Source organism: Fusarium graminearum, chromosome 1, assembly GCF_000240135.3.
Source record: "Fusarium graminearum PH-1 chromosome 1, whole genome shotgun sequence".
In the NCBI taxonomy this organism is placed as follows: domain Eukaryota; kingdom Fungi; phylum Ascomycota; class Sordariomycetes; order Hypocreales; family Nectriaceae; genus Fusarium; species Fusarium graminearum.
This window is the reverse complement of record NC_026474.1, coordinates 6,908,306-6,925,044: the sequence shown is the minus strand read 5'-3', so window position 1 is coordinate 6,925,044 and position 16,739 is coordinate 6,908,306. Positions and strand designations below refer to the sequence as shown.

Below are 16,739 nucleotides of genomic sequence, written 5' to 3'. Positions count from 1 at the left end.
GTGATGATTTGAAACGCATGAGCTGCTAGTCTATTTGTGTACCACACATCGTTGCACAACTCATGGCTCACTGACGTGGTATATCAGCCAAGGCGGACTCGAGAGCTGCCAACTCTCAAGACAGCTGTTACACATAGTCCAGCATTGGATCGCTACAAGGCATATAATTGGTGTTCTTCTACAATTACCTGTCCCCTTTAAGTAACACAATTTCGCCTTTTGTTATCCTGGTCCAGAATCTCGTCAAAGTACATTGCGTATTCTGATGCTTTGCCGTAAAAACAACACGTTCTAGTGGGTAGCAGAAAAGTTGGCCTCCTAATCCTTAGAGTATAAAAATAAGTAGTCTAAGAAGCTTAGTCTAAGAGCCATAAGATGTCCTAATAATTTTGTCTCTTATGCTCCCAGCGGTCAATTTTTCTGATACCCTGAGGACGTTCCACAGTTTGTCTTCATTCTTAGCTCAGGATTACGTCCATTTATGAATAGACTTTCCAGGCCTGTCGGCTGTTAACCTTAACCAATACTGTAAATTGGCGCATATAGACGCTGGTTTGGAAGCTGAGACTAGGATAAACCATGGCTAGATACTCGACGCTATTGAACGCCTCATGAAGCTGCACTGCGATAATTGGTCCTAGAGACTCACAAAATACACTTGAAGATCCAACGAGATGTAATGATTTAACAATGCTGTAATGAATTTGATGCTCTTGATGTTTCTCGCACACCAAATATGACATAAGACGTATGCTTATGCTCCTCCGTGTCGCAACATAACGACAAAAGCGTCCACCAACATTCCTTTTCGTAGCAAATAATTATTACTTTCAAGACCAATCGGATAACGAAGTCTACATTAAATTAATAATAATGTGTGACAAGTCACACTAAGCTCGAAAGATGAGGCTGGTCTGGAATGGTCGGCGAAGATCATAGCGCCGCTTGCGGGAAAGCATCTTCTTTCTCCTGAAACACGGTCTCTAAAATTGGATAAAGGCATGGATCTTCTGTTCAGCTAAGGCATTTTTGACTGTCTGTGAGTGGTGATCAAGACCCTGCGTCATTACGCTTGTCACTTTTAAAAGCCTCAACTCGTGGTTATACGAGGTGGCGTACAATCGCTTGTCTCGTAGACTAACGTTTTTATTGAGCCGGATTCAGATTAATTAAGCTTAATGAAAGACTTATAAGGCCATCGTTCCCCGGATTATTGGACGCATCAGCAACAACCTCACTATCCACTCTCATCTGTTTATCCATCACCTGAAAACATGCTATTCCAAAACATGCTCTTCGCTGCTACCATCGGCCTCGCTGCCGCAGCCTCTCAACCCACAGGCCAAGAATGTGGCCGCAAGGTTGCACCCTGCTCCAAAGACGCTGTCTGCAAACCTACCCTCGCCAACTGCAAGGACATCAACAAGTGCCCCGGAACGTGCTACTTTAAGAACGAATACCAATCATGCGGTGGCTTCCGTGCCAAGCCTCCACCACCTTGCAAGAAGAACACGCATTGTGTTGACGACCCTCGAACACCTGGTGACTGCGGTATGGCTTGTGACAAGCCAGGTATCTGTGCGCCCAAGAAGCCACAGAGTTGCGGTGGATTCGCGGGCCTAAGCTGTCCCAAGGGCCTGTACTGTTATGACGATCCCAAGGATGAGTGTGATCCTAAGAAGGGCGGAGCTGATTGTCCTGGAATTTGTCTGTGAGTTTTGGTGTAGTTTAGCAAGCTTGTCGGGGCGTATGTAGGACTTGATTGAATGAAGAGGTTCTCTATGTGAAGAACGGCCAAGACATCACTCGGAAGAAGCCGAACAATGTGTCTCATGTGTATAATTTGGGGAAACACAAGCTGAAACACCCGACATCAGCTCGTGAAGACGGGTGATCGACAAGCATGAACTGTACTCCGTAATATGTTTCAACAATAAAATGTCAATTAATTCCAATCTATGCTCGATAACAAAACTTCAACCAGTAACTCCCATCTCTTCATTTCTCATTCCAGCTGAGAATTTCCCTTGTCTTTTGTTTCTTTAGGTGAAACAACGTTGGATGGCTTCCTGACAAGGGCCAACCAATCATGATGCGTAGCACAGACCTTTAATCGTCAATGCCATACATGTCATGTTTCAACAAGACGATCCCAAATTAATTATCCAGTAAAACTCCAATTTAACAGCGACAATCCCATCCATTGCGTGGTACATGGTCCCTTGGACTCATGTGTAATTTTACATGAATTGCCATAGAGCAGCGAAAACACCGGCAACCGCCAACAAACCAGGGGTCGTGATAGATCCAGCATTGACCTCGGCGTCTGAAGACGAAGTTGCAGTCTCTCCGCTTCCTGTGACTGTACCAACAAATCCATCCTCGTCTGTAGTAACAGATGCTCCTTCGGTTGTCGTGGCCTTGGCAAAAGTGGTCTCGGTCTTGGTCATGGTTGTCTCCGTGATGCAAGTCTCTGGAGTATCTTGTGAAGTCTCCTGCGATGTCCCAGATGGGACAGATGTCTCGATGGAAGTTTCCTCAGCCTTGGAATACGTCTTTTCAGTCTCAGTTGCGGTAGTCTGCACAGCTTCTGGAACAGTCGTCTCGGCTGTAGTAGTCTGCTTGGTCTCGTCGGTTGTACTAGCAGGTGTCTCAACAGCAGTAGTCGCATCAATGGTAGTGGTTGCATCAGTCTTGGGGGCACCGTCTCCAGGTCCAAGATCAATTGGTTTTCCGAGTTCTAGCCCATGTCAGCATTGTATAACATCCGAGATCATTAGACTTACTAGCACAGAGCTCATTTGCCCAAGTCAGAGCAGCACTCGTATCTTTGCCGCAGCTTGTGTCGGCGCATTTTAAAAAGTTTTCCTGAAGGGTAGGCATAGTACAGAAGCAGAGATAATTCGTGGCTTCCTTGCAGTCTGCTGGAGGGCCATTTGTGATGAGACCCTGGAAACAGTCAATCTGTTGTTTTTATTAGTATTATTTATGTATGTATGGATAAATAATTCACGTACAGCGCATGTAGTGTCAGCGGCCGTAGCGACTGAGGCCATCAGAAGGGCCAGCTGAGCGGCGGTAGGTTTTCTCATTGCGTTGAAGATAGTGGGTTTACTGGTTAAAAATTGATGGGTAGAAATGTTGAAAGGGTTAGGTTGAGGTTGAGGTTATATGTGTAGGAAATCAAAGTGAAGTTAATCACTTTGTCCAGGTGGTGTGTTTCAAGGTCATCTATGCGAGGCCCTGTCGAATCCTCTGTTTCATCCCTCCACCCCTGTCAGACCCCATGAAACATTCATTCTTTTGTAAAAAAAGAGTATTGATGTGCTATTGGATGGTTATTTAGTCCTTCATTAAATCATGAATCAGAATCTTTAAGAAGTGAATCAGAGATTGTAATCGAGAATGGGCATTATCACGAAACGCAGTTGGAGCGCCCATGCTGTCTATCAACATGAATCGAACGATACAACAGTAAAGATGCACATTAATAACATTTTTTTCTCCCCTGCCTCTAAACCAGCATGGTGAATATATCAGTTTTTTCAGTTTTGTTTACCAATGCTCTGGTCCAATTTCGACAGTGTTGACATCCACTCCTTCCTTGAACCATCTTTCCTCTTCACTGATCTTGACATTGTTACCGCTCATCTGTCTCTTCTTCATTAATCCATCATTGTCAAAGGTCCAATCTTCAAGTCCATAGCATCTCCACCATTGACCCTCGTCATCGCGGAATTCATACCAGAACTGCACGGCGATCTGAATCACTGGTTAGTACAAGATATGGACTGCAAAGAAAAGGACACGTCAGACTCGCCTTGTCATTGTCAAAAGCAAATAGTTCTTTGCGCAGTTTGTAGTCATGTTCACGATTCCACTTGTCGGTTAAAAAAGCCTCAATCTCATCACGGCCTTTGACAAAGGTACCGCGGTTTCGCCAGATAGAATCGGGGGTATAGGCCATTTTGACTTTGGATGGGTTTCTTTGGTCACACTTGTTAGTTGTATCCATTTGGTTAATTTGAAAAGGGATCGTACTGGGTATTCCATCCATCTTGCGCAGCCTTGACCTTGACATGCGCCGACTCACGGCTGAAAGGTGGGAAAGGTGGTCTCTGCTCACTCATCGTGAAGACTTGATAATGAAGATAAAAGGTTCAAATTGATGTCTTGAGATAGTGAATGGCGGCAGCGTGTAGAAGATGGATGTCAAAACGATACTATGCTTAGCATGTCAGCTATCGGTCTTATATGTCACGATGCGGGGACTTGCGGCGAATGCGGCCTCGGGACAATCTTACATGTCGGACTTGTAAGCATAGCATCATCGTGTACAAACTATCTAGTGAATATTTCTAATTCTTAAGAAAGCATTGGTAAGCATTTCTTCTAGCATGTAATGGGGTGAAAGCTGTATAAATGAGTCAATTGATACCTTCTACCCGCCAGCAGTTCCCCATGCGTGTCGTGGCCTAATGGTCACGACAGCATGTCTTTTCTACTTTTGTGGTCATCAAACTTTATCTCTTTGGTTTCCTTTATTAGAGTCTCTCTTTTCTTCCTTGCGTGTTTCATTCTGTCTTTCTGCAACAAATCTGAAAGCGACTTCAGTATCCTCCGCTCCTATACGGTCTTTCTTTATGACGCTCGTCAGCTAGACAGAGTTTCGGTGTCACTCTTATTTGTTTAGTGGTCAACTTGGGATTGGAAGTGCCCCAGTATGGACGTAACCTGTATAGGTAACTAACGCTCATCTTCAGCGGCTAGATGAAACTACGCGGTGGAGTACCTATCCGTGGGGGAGGCATATAAATACTAAGCGGTGGGGGGCCAGCCCCATGACATCTTCATCTGTAAACCTTCGCGCTACTTCGTTTTGAGGATATTTCCAAGATGCGCTGCCGTCTTTCACTCTCTGGACTCTTGGTCCTGGTTTCCTTCTCGCCCAACAGTCTTGTTCATGCTTCATCGCCGGAGATGGTAGTGAGTGGATAGCTGCCTTCACATGCCACACCACTAAGTCTTTCTCAGATACCTCTCCTCGGCTCTAACCCTTGCACTTGGGGAGTAAGTCTTGGAGTTCTGTGAGAGCGTCGCTATACTAAAGCAAGATTACAGCCATCATTCTGGTGCGCGAGCGAAGAGAATATGAAACGCTGTGGTGTTACCCAGGAAGAGTGTGAGAAATATACCAATGACGTATATTAGATAGTTAGCAGTGTTGGGTGTCTTGGTGCAGTTGTGTTGTCACTCCAACGTGCTCATTCCTGGCCCGGGTGGCCATGTCGAATGAGTCACCTTCTCCTGGCCTGGCATATACATTTCTCAGAGCAATGCTACATAAGTAGAATCAACTTGCACAATGGTTGCCTGGCGGGCGTCTCGTTGTGCACTGTGGCCTAATGGTTACAGCATGACTTGTTTTTTTTTTTTAATCTTCCTGGTATGGCAAACTCTAATTCTGATCAGACTGTTCGATTCCCTTGCAGACACCTTGCATTTTCGATGTTTTGGTAAGGTCAAAGGTTCATATGGTGAGTTGGTCTGTTCTATTATTGCCTGGCGGGCGTCTCGTTGTGCGGGCTGTGGCCTGTTGGTCACAGCCAACATGGCTTGATTTTTTTTCCTTATCGAAGACTCTCTAAACCTAAAGTCTACACTTTCAGTTCAATTCCCAGTTCATTTCATCTCTTCTATTTTCCTTACCTGATTCTACATGTAAAATAACCCGCGCACTTTTGTCTCTTGAGCCATCACGTGCCACCTTGGTGATAGCTCGGCCCACCAATTTCCGCAGGGAGTCTCCAAACTCACTCCTGTTTTTTCTTCCCTCGCCAAGTTTCTTTTTTCTTTTTTTTTTCAAATGGCCACTCGCGTAAAACCTGTTTCTTCTCGTTCTGCTAGTTATGTTGTGTTTGCTATAAGCATATCCTGTAAGCCACATGTGGATCCTCTGGACCCTCCACGTTTCTTCCACGTGAGATTTGTCTGCCACAACCTCCCGGAGGAAGGAGCAACCACCGCGACACCAAGCACATCCCCCAGCTTCCTAACATCAACATCTAGAGACCCTTATATACCAGATCTATTGGACACAAATCCAACAAGGGTCCCGGCGGTAGCTGGGTGGTTAAAGCACGACGAGACGCCCGCCAGCTCTTGTTGAGGTCCGTCGGTTCGACGCCGACTCGCCATACACCTGGGAAGGGAGATTCAGGCGTGGCCCTTGTCCCCTGAGCAAACTCGGGGGCTAATCCACTTCGCTCAGCGTTGTGGTGAGGATGTAGTAGGCATGCCCAGTGCTGTGCGAACCTTTTTTTGCTGTTTGTGATCAAGTTGCCTTGAAAAGGGCTACAGTGCCAAGACGTGACATTCTCTTTTTAATTCAGTGTGACAAAGTAAAAGATCTAGATCCATTCTTGCTGCGAGATTGAACTATTTCTAGGATCTTGGTCTTGGAATCTCGCCGTTTGAACGCTGTTTTTAAACCGTGAATAGGGAGGGGTTGGACAGACCTACCGAGTACTAACAAGACAACGAGTCTGACCACAGCCTCTAAAAATCCAAAATGGCATGTCCAAGATCCTACATTGGATGAAATAAACAAATATTCCGTCAAATCCAACTTTAGAGCGTTGTTAGTGGAGATTCTAATGATGCAAATTGTACTCCTGAATTCATGTTCAAACAATCCAGAAGCCCACCACACAAGGGATGAGAAAGTACTCAGCTTTAAATTGTACTACAACAGCCCAGCAGTTATTACTGAAATACAACTGTAGGAATATCCGATTATAGTTGAAACAGCGTCGAGTTTCTCGTCTCATTACCCCTGACGAAGCATTTCCTCATGGACAAGCCTAATGATCACTACATCGGATTGCCAAAGCCCTAGCCGAGTCCTAGTGAACACTTACGACGCTACTTTTCAATAGTATGCCATCAATAAGACTACCTAGCGGTGATTATAATATTTGGTTAACAGAGTCACCCGGACATTGATCCATACTTGTTTGAGTGATTACCAGACTGGAATGACCGCACACCACGATACGGCGCAATTTCGAAGTTTATCTGTTACCAATTAACCAAAACTGCAGTTTGTTTAGAACATCAGATATATCTACATGTTGTCTATCGCGGCGGCTATTAGTGCTAGTGAGCTAGACATTAAGCGCAAGCCATTAATCTGTTTCCACAACAACCAACCGCCGCGCTAATGATCAACATATTAAACAGTCGACTGTGGTTCGTATATCTGCAAATGGACGAAAGCGAAAGCTATTTTGGCCACTTATATGTCTCGCTCGTAGCTTGGGATTCCTGTGGCGTCTTTGGTGCCAGTCAGCGCTAAGACAAACCAGCCTTATTAGCACTGGATTACTGCACATTGTCACGGAAGACACGGCATGACGATCGTAGCCTCGAATTAACTTTCAGTACGTGTTGTTATCCAGAGATCTGCCCGATTTGATCGTGAGGGGCATCCTTGTCTCATTGAGGGGAGACATATAAATTCTTCTTACTCCTTCTTGCTTTCCCTCGCTTTTCAGTCCTTAAAAACTCATACTTAATTATCCTAACGATGGCGTCATCAAGTTTTCCATCCATATTACTCCTTCTACTCGTAGCTGTAGCTACCAATGCTGCAACACCAAAGATTACCTTTGGAAAATGCCCCTCCGTAATCCCCCCAGGTGTTGACTGTGGGCGTATTGATGTCCCTCTCGCATATCAAAGCGGCAACTCGACCTCTGCTAAGGGCGATGGCACGGTTGAACTCGCCTTTACGCGGTTGAACCACACTGGCAAAGCCAAAAAGGAAGGCGTTCTATTCTTCAACACCGGCGGTCCCGGAGCATCTGGTGCAATCCTTGTCGCCGGAAGTCCGTACGTCTCCGCGATCGAATTCTCGTCTGATCTCCGCGACGCCTATGATATCATTGGTCTCGATCCCCGCGGCGTCGGTATAAGCAGCCCCGTCGAGTGTGATCCCAAGGTGTTCAACGAACGCGTCTCGACCTATGTAACGACCAATGAGGAATACGATGCTCTCTTCAACTACAGTCGTAAACTTGGCGAGAGCTGTGCCAATTTGACTGGTCCCTTGATCAACCATCTCGACTCTGTTCACGTTGCGAAAGACCACCAAGTCGTGCTCGAAGCTCTTGGAGAGTCCAAATTCAACTACCTTGGTCTTTCTTACGGTACTCTTCTCGGTTATACGTATGCGTCTCTGTTCCCCAAGTCTGTCGGCCGAATGGCTCTCGATGCCATCGTGGACCATTCGCAATCAGAAATCGGCGCTCTCCTCGCAGAATCCACAGGCTACGAATCGACTCTCAACGAGTTCTTCAACTGGTGCGACAGAAACTCTACATGTGCTCTTCACGGCAAGAATTCCAGTCGTATATGGGACGAGGTGCTTTCGCGTGCAGGCTCGAAACCCATCCCAGCACCAGGCTGCAACGGCACGTGTCGCTCCGATGTGAACGGCGAGGAGATTCGCTACAACGCACAAAGCTTCCTCACATTCCAGTTTCTCGCTTTCGGTCCTAACTGGATCGATCTTGGTGACGCTCTCCTGCAAGCTAGCAAAGGAAACGCAACAGCTTTATCCACGGCAACTCCCAATAGCCGCATCGTTCAAGACCCAAGCGGTTCACCATACAACTACCTCGCCATCGGATGTCAAGACTGGCTTCACAACTCCAAAAATGCAGTCGACTTGCGCCTGAAGCTCACCAATGCTGTGACGTTTGCGCCGCGCACGCTTGGCATGTCGCAGACATACTACTACGAAAGTGCTTGTATCGGATGGCCTGCGCCGTTGACCAATCCGCAAGGTCCCATCGCGAGCGGTATTAAGGATGCGCCGACGATTCTTATCGCGTCTTCTGTATTCGACCCTGAGACGAGTGTGACAAATGCAGAGGGGCTCAGGGAACAGTTGACGAGAAGGGTAAGTATTATCAGGAATGGGCCTGGACACACAAGTCATTACCTGCAGGGAGAAACAAGCCAGGCCATGAATAAGTATCTGGCTACGGGGAAGCTACCCAAGGATGGTACTGTCTACAAGACGTAGGTTTGGTTTGGTTTAGATGTATTTCCTGTATTTGGTATGTAATGCAGATTTAGGTAATATCTACTTCTTAATCTCTCATGATGAATCTTGCTACGAATCGTATCTCCATTGGACTTGATATACTGGCAGAAGCATAAGAGAACGCTTTGACATTGATCCACGTGCAGTAGAATTGTAAAGCGAGACGATCTATTTATAACTACTGGTCGATTTACGCTCGCAGTCCAGGGACACGCCCCCTGATGTAATCGAGATCCGTCAAGCTGCATGTCACAACGGGGCTATACCGTCTTATGCTATCGATCGTCACCCTAGTTTGTCAGTTCAGCCCTATGCATCTGAATAGCACCCTTAGTTCAACTTTAAACTAACATCAACTAATGATATGGGTTTTCATCGACCTCACTAGCACCACCCTACAAGCCCCGGGATGGACCAAGGCCAGTCAAGATAGAGTGTAACGTCGCCACTACGTAACTCGGAAAAGTTTTTCAATGCAAACAAATTGTATTTCAAAGCACGTCTCACAATCGTCGTATTGAGAGCTTTGTGTCACTTCCAATACCCACACCGGACCTCGGCATCCCACTGAGCCGACCCACCCCGAAAACGGGTGGAGTTAAATTTCCGGAGTTGTAAGTGATTACGTGATCCAAGCGGCGATTTCCAAGCAGGATTGCACAAGAGCAAGCAAATAGCTTCACGTATAAGTCCAGGAGACTGCCACCATTTTGAACCCTCATTACATCCCAGCAGTCCCATTCCACCTCATCCTACACATCAACTCAATCAACATGACCAGGTTCAAGATCACAGTCACCTCGGACACCATCTGCCCATGGTGCTACGTCGGCCGCAGACAGCTCCAAGCCGCCCAGCGCCTGTGGGAGCAAAAGTACCCCAACTCCAATGACACCTTCTCCATCAGCTATCAACCCTTTCAACTCAAGCCCGAGTGGCCCAGGGGTCCTGGGTCCAGCGTCTCCAAGGAAAAGGTCTATAATGAGAAATTCGGCAAGGAGCGCGTCACCATGATGCAGAAGCACCTGAGCGGCGTCGGGGAGAGTCTCGGCATCAAGTTCAAGTATGGTGGACAGACTGGAAACACCAGGGACTCTCATCGACTAGTGCAACTGGCCAAGAAGCATGGCGAGGAGGCTGAGGGCAAGGCTCTTGACGGCCTCTTTGCCGCCTACTTCGAGAACAACGAAGACATTACCAGTTACGACATCCTGAAGAAAGTGGCTGTTGAGGCGGGAATTCCGGAGGCCGAGTTCCAGAAGTCCATTGTCGACAGCGACGAGTTCGGCCCCGAAGTCGACAGGCTGTCGGAAGAGGCGCACTACAGTGGCGTCAGTGGAGTGCCTGACTTTGTGATGCAGGATCGGTTCCGACTTTCTGGCGCCAACGACCCATCGACGTTTGTTAGTGCTTGGGAGAAGATCAAAGCGGCTGAGGGTTCATGATCAGATTAATCGCTTAGGGTGATCTGATTGAAACAAGACTTCGGTGCGCTTCTCAAGGACATCATTCCAGAGATGTTGCCCTTGGAAGCCAGGAACATAGAATAATAAACCAATTTCTTGGCTTGTCCACCAGCTTGCTCTGTCCATGTTACCGGAACCCAGTACCAGATACTCATCATCCACAAGAGTCATCTTGAAGTGACTCACAACCGGTTCGTCGTCTTGATCGCGTCTGGCGTCGAGCTGTTTGTAGTAAAAGATCTCTAATTTGCCGGGCGTAGGTGCTTGCGCCTCTGGGTCTGACGGTCGTGACTGGTTGACAAGAGCGTTGTATCTTTGGATGAACTTGCGCAGACACCAGGCTGTTGTTGTGCCAGAGGTAACTAGCTGCTCGATAAGCATCATGCCTTTACTTGTCCTGATCTGTACATCAATTCCACGAGCGAGGGCATCTAGCAGACTCTCAACAACAGGCCATGAAGTAACGTTTGGCGTGAGGATGGTGATTCGTCGCTGAGCGTTGGCGAATAGTGTAAGTAGAGCTGCATTGAGAGGGGTCATCGGCGGGTTTTTCTGCGATAGAAAAGGGAAGGAAAATCTGGGGTTGCGATGATGCGGCGACGGGAGGAAGATGGTCGGCACTAGGCCGTTGGTGGGGAATTCGATTGACTGCGTTGCCGACGCTGTAGCGCTGGCCGATGGTCGAGGTGCATCAATTCCACGTGTGTCGTTTGGGACGTCTGATAGCTGTCGAGGTTCACTGTCTTGGGCCCAGACGCGGTCGTAAAAGGCCAAGAGTCGATCAACGATAGCACCCTCAACCTCGACGCACCCTTCAAACCATCGTTCCCAGCTGACGTTACAGCTCGGAATCCAGGCTCTTTTCCCGTCAACAATGACAAACTTGGGGTGCATGACACTCAAAGGCGTGAAGAAAATGCTCTTGACTGTGAGATCGATGCCCGCATCCTGTAGTACCAGTTGATCCGGAAGGCCCAGCTTGGACCACTTGGAGGGCTCATAGATGTACCCATTGCGAGACGCAGGATGGAATAGCTTCTGGAATAGCCCAAAAGACGAGAAGCCAATTGTGATTTTTAGACGAGTCTGCACCTTGGCCTCGATACGCGTTGTCGCAAGTTGCTCAAGGGTATCGCGAATGGCGTCCAGGGAAGGAGATGCAGCCCAGTAGCATGTAATAAGCTGTACGCTGTGTTTGGCACTCAGGATAGCTGGAAGAAGAGCGCGCGTATAGATGGAGTGGCCTGTTCCTACGTATAAGGACTTGGGCAAGCTGGTCGTGATGAGAGAGTCTACGTTGTTGACATAATAGCTGGGGAAGTCATCCTGTTGCTCGTCGCGATGCGATTGAAGTAGTTCTTTCCATGGTCGAACAAAGGACTGTGGAAATTCTGCGGTTGTTTCCATACTTAGTGAGATGTGACGAGGGAAGAGTGAGGACTCAGGCGGAGGTGATCTAGTATGACCTGGTGAGGAAGTGAGATGAGTGGCTGGCGGCGCAGTAGATGACGCGGAAGAGTAGACCGAGCCATCATCGCCAAGAAGCAACCCACTTTCATCCATTGTCAAATGCGAAAAGGAGGGATATAAGTAGATAGATTCAAGTCGGATGAAAACTCGAGATGGAAAAAATAAAGCATATCTAATTTATATCAGACTTTCTAACGGTGCTTTTCGTCAAAGTATGTATGTGCTGCTACTGCACGTTCCAGCCAGTCCAGCAGAAGCAATACCGACGGTGTGGAAAGCTACAACACCATAATACTCTGAACATCAAGTCTCTTTGCATATCAACATCTAAACCATAATGATTACTTCGTCCAATATGATCCAGGAAATACAATCCGCAATGCCTCGTCTTCAATCACCAACGCCAGTTTAGTCATCCACGCGACTCACTCACCGCTTTTGAGCTCCCTGGCAGAATCCCCCACTCCTATCTTGAGACCCTGGAGATTGGATTGACTTTCCATCGCATCGCATCAACAACACTCTTTACACTTTCAATTCGCGATCATGTTGTCCGGCGTCCTCGTCTTCAATCAAAAGGGAGAGAACCTCATCTTCCGCGCCTTCCGAAACGACTGTCGTCCTCGTCTCGCAGATGTCTTCCGTATCCAGGTCATTTCCAACGCTCAAGTCCGATCGCCCATCCTCACCCTCGGAAGCACCACCTTTAGCCATGTCAAGCACGAGAATATCTACCTGGTCGCCATCACAAAGAGCAACGCCAATGCTGCTCTCGTATTTGAGTTTCTCTACCGGCTGATTCAGCTTGGTAAGGGTTACTTTGGCAAGTTTGACGAGGAAGCCGTCAAGAATAACTTTGTCTTGGTCTATGAGCTACTCGATGGTATGTGTGTCCCAATTGCTGCTATACAGCTCCGCTGACCCCCTCCAGAAATCATCGACTTCGGTTACCCTCAAAACACAGAAACCGACACCCTCAAGATGTACATCACCACCGAAGGCGTCAAGTCCGAGTCCCGAAAAGAAGACACATCCAAGATCACGATGCAGGCCACAGGTGCCCTGTCCTGGCGCAAGGCAGACGTAAAGTACCGTAAGAACGAGGCTTTCGTCGACGTGATTGAGGACGTCAACCTGCTCATGTCTGCCACCGGCGCTGTCCTGCGCGCAGACGTGACGGGCCAGATCATTATGCGCGCTTACCTCTCCGGCACTCCCGAGTGCAAGTTTGGCCTCAACGATCGTCTGCTCCTCGACAACGACGGCCTCCTGAGCTTGCCCAGCGGAAATAAGATGGGAACCAAGGCTACAAAGGCGGCTGCTGGAAGTGTCACTCTCGAAGACTGTCAGTTCCATCAGTGCGTCAAGCTCGGCAAGTTCGACGCCGATCGAATTATTAGCTTTGTGCCTCCCGACGGCGAATTTGAGCTGATGCGATACCGCGCCACCGAGAACGTTAATCTGCCCTTCAAAGTGCACGCCATTGTGAACGAGGTTGGACGATCCAAGGTGGAATACAGTATTGGTGTCAAGGCCAACTTTGGCTCCAAGCTGTTCGCGACAAATGTTATCGTCAAAATCCCTACACCGCTCAACACCGCAAAGATCACTGAGCGCTGCACACAGGGCAAGGCCAAGTACGAGCCTAGCGAGAACGTTATCATCTGGAAGATTGGCCGCTTTACAGGTCAAAGTGAATACGTCCTCAGCGCCGAGGCTATCCTGACAAGCATGACGGAGCAGCGCGCGTGGAGCCGACCACCACTGAGCATGAACTTTAGCTTGCTCATGTTTACGAGTTCCGGACTGTTGGTGCGTTATCTCAAGGTGTTTGAGAAGAGTAATTATTCGAGCGTCAAGTGGGTACGGTACATGACGAGGGCAGGATCATACGAAATAAGGTGAGTATCCCAGTTCTTTCTCGCCAAACTATGCTAACAAGCCAGATTTTAAATGCATATAAGAGGTAGAACATGTACGGCGTTATGGTATATCCCGGCAAAAGTCGAGCGGGCGGTTTCTTTAGCTTCACAACCAAGTTTCCAGTTACATTTGTTCCTCCGTGATTCACTCATCTTCTACCACCAACACTCTGACACCCTGAAACTTGCCTCTATCCGTGCCTTCTTGCTGGGTCTTGATAGCGGTGTCAATCAAACAAGCAAAGAGATACGATGGGTGTTCCTCATCCCATCCCAGGGCGGCGAGGTTCGTCGCTTCAACGTAGCGTCTCGAAACGGCGTTGATGATATCGCCTGGTCGATCGTCGTCATTAATGTCTTTCGTTCGTAGACCTTCCCATAGGGCGTCACGCTTCCGGATATCGTCCATTTTGACATTCTGTCTTCGGCACCGCTGACATCGCCCAGCACACTCATCTACTAGATACAGCACCTCGAGATCTTTCTGGATCGTGCACGCAAAAAAGGCAATCTCCTCGAGACCCAACTCGCCGTACAAGCCCGTCGCCCACGTTTCGCTCACATCAATGGCTATCTTCTTCGCGCCTCGCAAGGCTGAAGCTAGCTCGGTTGACCACTGGTTCTCCAGGATGTCCTTGATGGGTGGTGGACAGAGAAGTGTCTCGGTGTGTAAATTTGAATGGTCGGATGGATCTTGGCGAATGCGCAACATCAGGACATCCGACGCCGGGATGGGAATCTTTTGACCTCGACCAGCAAGATGGATCTCGTTCATATCTTGCTTGGTCTCTGTTTCTCGGACGGTTCGCTCCGTAAGACGGCTGACCAGCCTCGACGTCGCAGTCGCATGATACATGCTTGGATCGAACACGCTTTTTGGGCCAATAGTGTCCATACGATCAAGAAACACCTTGTTTTTGTACTCTTTGAGCTTCTTCTCTCCTTCTTTGCTATCCCTTAATGGCTGGAAGGCCTTTTCGGTACGTTTGTCCCCTTTCCATGATGGATAACACACGTCAAAGATGTGCATGGCCGGCCCGGGGTGCACATAGGCCTGCCATATCTTGATCTGGAGCTCCAGCGGGAGGCTTGCAAAGTATCGAAATGCCATTTTGGATGCGGAGAGTTGGTTCATGTCTGAAGTTTTCACTCTCGACACGATTGTCTTATGTATAATTTTCGAGTCTTGGTCTTACGGTGGTCCATCCCACGTCAGCGCGATAGCGCCCATAAGGATATCAGCACTAATATATGGATGTCTTGTGTCCAGTTCTATCTGGATGACTATTTGGCGAAACTCATATAATGCGTTGGCGGGGGCTGATCAGGTATACGTGAGAACTACTTGTGCCGAGTTCCTGTGTGTTCATTCGGCCCCTATGCTGATGCTTTTGAAATGCGATCTCTTGGGACGCAGTCATGTCAGCAATTTCTATTCCAAATCAGTGCTATACAGCGCTTGTTTAACGGCTGCTTGATGGTGTTCATGGAGGCCTGGCTGCTTTGGCCTGCTCATGATGGTCCGTTACGAGGGCAGTTGACCCTCATCGGGGCCAAGTGTATTGGTGCCATTGCAATTATCTCAACTCGGTACGTCGTCGACCGTGGTGGGAGATCTTTGGAGTCGTTTGTCCACATTGTGGCAAGATAATGATGGATCGAATGCGATGATACATGCGCGAGGGTACCTTGTCAGAGTTCAGTCGATAAAAGTCCGAGCTGTCGGCAAAACATTCGCTCTATTGCCTCTCGCAACATAGGCTACTCATCTCTGCCCCGGTATAATTCTCCGCCGGTCAATATGAACTCCCTGGCTCCGGGACGGCAAAACTGCAAGGGGCAAGGTGATGTTGTCGCTTTTATGGATGCCAAGACCCTTGGTTGCAGTCCGATTCGTTTGAGGAGGCAAACTTTATTGACTCGCTGAGCTGCGTCATTCGCTTGGTGGTTGATCGCTCAAGAAATTTCTGCTCATCTTCTATCAAGGGGATGGGAAAGGAGATACTTGGCCAAACCTCTCGGCATAATGATCTATACAAATGTCCCTGCAAGTCAGTTTCATAGTTTCCCAAGGGCAGATGCAGTCCCAGAAGTGACCGCCCCGCCCGAGGGCCTCAGTAAGTCAATACTAGAGGCCGACTAGCTTCGGGGTCTGCAGCATCTAGTGACCAATATTGATCGAGTATAGCAGTATTGCGAGAGATTTGCTCGCAGATCGCAGTGTTGAGGTGACGAGCGCCCGTCTTGTCGAGGCAGGGACCACTAAACTAGTGCATAGAATGCACTCCGAAGATCAATCGTACGATGAGGCTCCTAGCCTCTTGTTATCCGGACATTCTCTTACATACCATTGGATCATGCTCCGGCGGCGTCTGGGTTCTGGGAGCTTAAGCGGGCCTGGACCTGGCCGTTGGACAACGACCAAGATAGGTAGATCAACAACACCAAGCCACTCTCGCTGATTGATCTTGTGGCCAAGATATACGGACACAAAGTCTGGTATGTCGATCGTGTTGTCTTTTTTTTACCTAGTTGTGGCGTTGCGTTTCTCCATGTGGTTGTGTTACTGTCCCATGAGATGATGCCATGTTGTACGTTGCACCAAGACACAATGGATGACCTCGACTGCTGACTGCCGATTGCTATGACCGTCTATATGACCATCTCTCTATAGGTACATAAATGTCCAAGCTCAATTTCAATAATTAACTTGCTCTCACAATGATGACCCTGCTAGCCCAAAAGCACATGCTCCATTCCTTCTAATGG

General features: G+C 48.1%; 8 protein-coding genes across 8 annotated transcripts; 4 read left to right on the top strand and 4 right to left on the bottom strand.

The window, feature by feature from the left end:
- Positions 1 to 1,274: 1,274 nt before the first annotated feature.
- FGSG_02110 (uncharacterized protein) lies at positions 1,275 to 1,884 on the top strand (the record flags this gene model as incomplete). Its single annotated transcript, XM_011319684.1, has 2 exons — positions 1,275 to 1,711; positions 1,878 to 1,884. The coding sequence occupies 2 exons, from the start codon at positions 1,275 to 1,277 to the stop codon at positions 1,882 to 1,884; spliced, it is 444 nt and encodes a 147-aa protein (XP_011317986.1).
- Positions 1,885 to 2,183: 299 nt separating this feature from the next.
- FGSG_02109 (uncharacterized protein) lies at positions 2,184 to 3,092 on the bottom strand (the record flags this gene model as incomplete). The annotated part of the gene is made up of 3 exons (XM_011319683.1): positions 2,184 to 2,740; positions 2,787 to 2,964; positions 3,018 to 3,092. The coding sequence occupies 3 exons, from the start codon at positions 3,090 to 3,092 to the stop codon at positions 2,241 to 2,243; spliced, it is 753 nt and encodes a 250-aa protein (XP_011317985.1). The 3' UTR covers positions 2,184 to 2,240.
- Positions 3,093 to 3,555: 463 nt separating this feature from the next.
- Positions 3,556 to 4,130, bottom strand: FGSG_02108 (uncharacterized protein; the record flags this gene model as incomplete). Its single annotated transcript, XM_011319682.1, has 3 exons — positions 3,556 to 3,762; positions 3,931 to 3,997; positions 4,042 to 4,130. 3 exons carry the CDS (start codon positions 4,128 to 4,130, stop codon positions 3,556 to 3,558), a joined length of 363 nt encoding a protein of 120 aa, XP_011317984.1.
- Positions 4,131 to 7,588: 3,458 nt separating this feature from the next.
- FGSG_12067 (uncharacterized protein) lies at positions 7,589 to 9,091 on the top strand (the record flags this gene model as incomplete). The annotated part of the gene is made up of 1 exon (XM_011319681.1): positions 7,589 to 9,091. The coding sequence occupies one exon, from the start codon at positions 7,589 to 7,591 to the stop codon at positions 9,089 to 9,091; it is 1,503 nt and encodes a 500-aa protein (XP_011317983.1).
- Positions 9,092 to 9,885: 794 nt separating this feature from the next.
- FGSG_12066 (uncharacterized protein) lies at positions 9,886 to 10,776 on the top strand (the record flags this gene model as incomplete). The annotated part of the gene is made up of 1 exon (XM_011319680.1): positions 9,886 to 10,776. The coding sequence occupies one exon, from the start codon at positions 9,886 to 9,888 to the stop codon at positions 10,555 to 10,557; it is 672 nt and encodes a 223-aa protein (XP_011317982.1). The 3' UTR covers positions 10,558 to 10,776.
- On the bottom strand, positions 10,761 to 12,141 carry FGSG_02106 (uncharacterized protein; the record flags this gene model as incomplete). The annotated part of the gene is made up of 2 exons (XM_011319679.1): positions 10,761 to 10,800; positions 10,862 to 12,141. The coding sequence occupies 2 exons, from the start codon at positions 12,139 to 12,141 to the stop codon at positions 10,761 to 10,763; spliced, it is 1,320 nt and encodes a 439-aa protein (XP_011317981.1).
- A 453-nt stretch (positions 12,142 to 12,594) lies between these two features.
- On the top strand, positions 12,595 to 13,953 carry FGSG_02105 (AP-2 complex subunit mu-1; the record flags this gene model as incomplete). Its single annotated transcript, XM_011319678.1, has 2 exons — positions 12,595 to 12,931; positions 12,980 to 13,953. The coding sequence occupies 2 exons, from the start codon at positions 12,595 to 12,597 to the stop codon at positions 13,951 to 13,953; spliced, it is 1,311 nt and encodes a 436-aa protein (XP_011317980.1).
- Positions 13,954 to 14,115: 162 nt separating this feature from the next.
- On the bottom strand, positions 14,116 to 15,081 carry FGSG_02104 (uncharacterized protein; the record flags this gene model as incomplete). Its single annotated transcript, XM_011319677.1, has 1 exon — positions 14,116 to 15,081. The coding sequence occupies one exon, from the start codon at positions 15,079 to 15,081 to the stop codon at positions 14,116 to 14,118; it is 966 nt and encodes a 321-aa protein (XP_011317979.1).
- Positions 15,082 to 16,739: the final 1,658 nt, after the last annotated feature.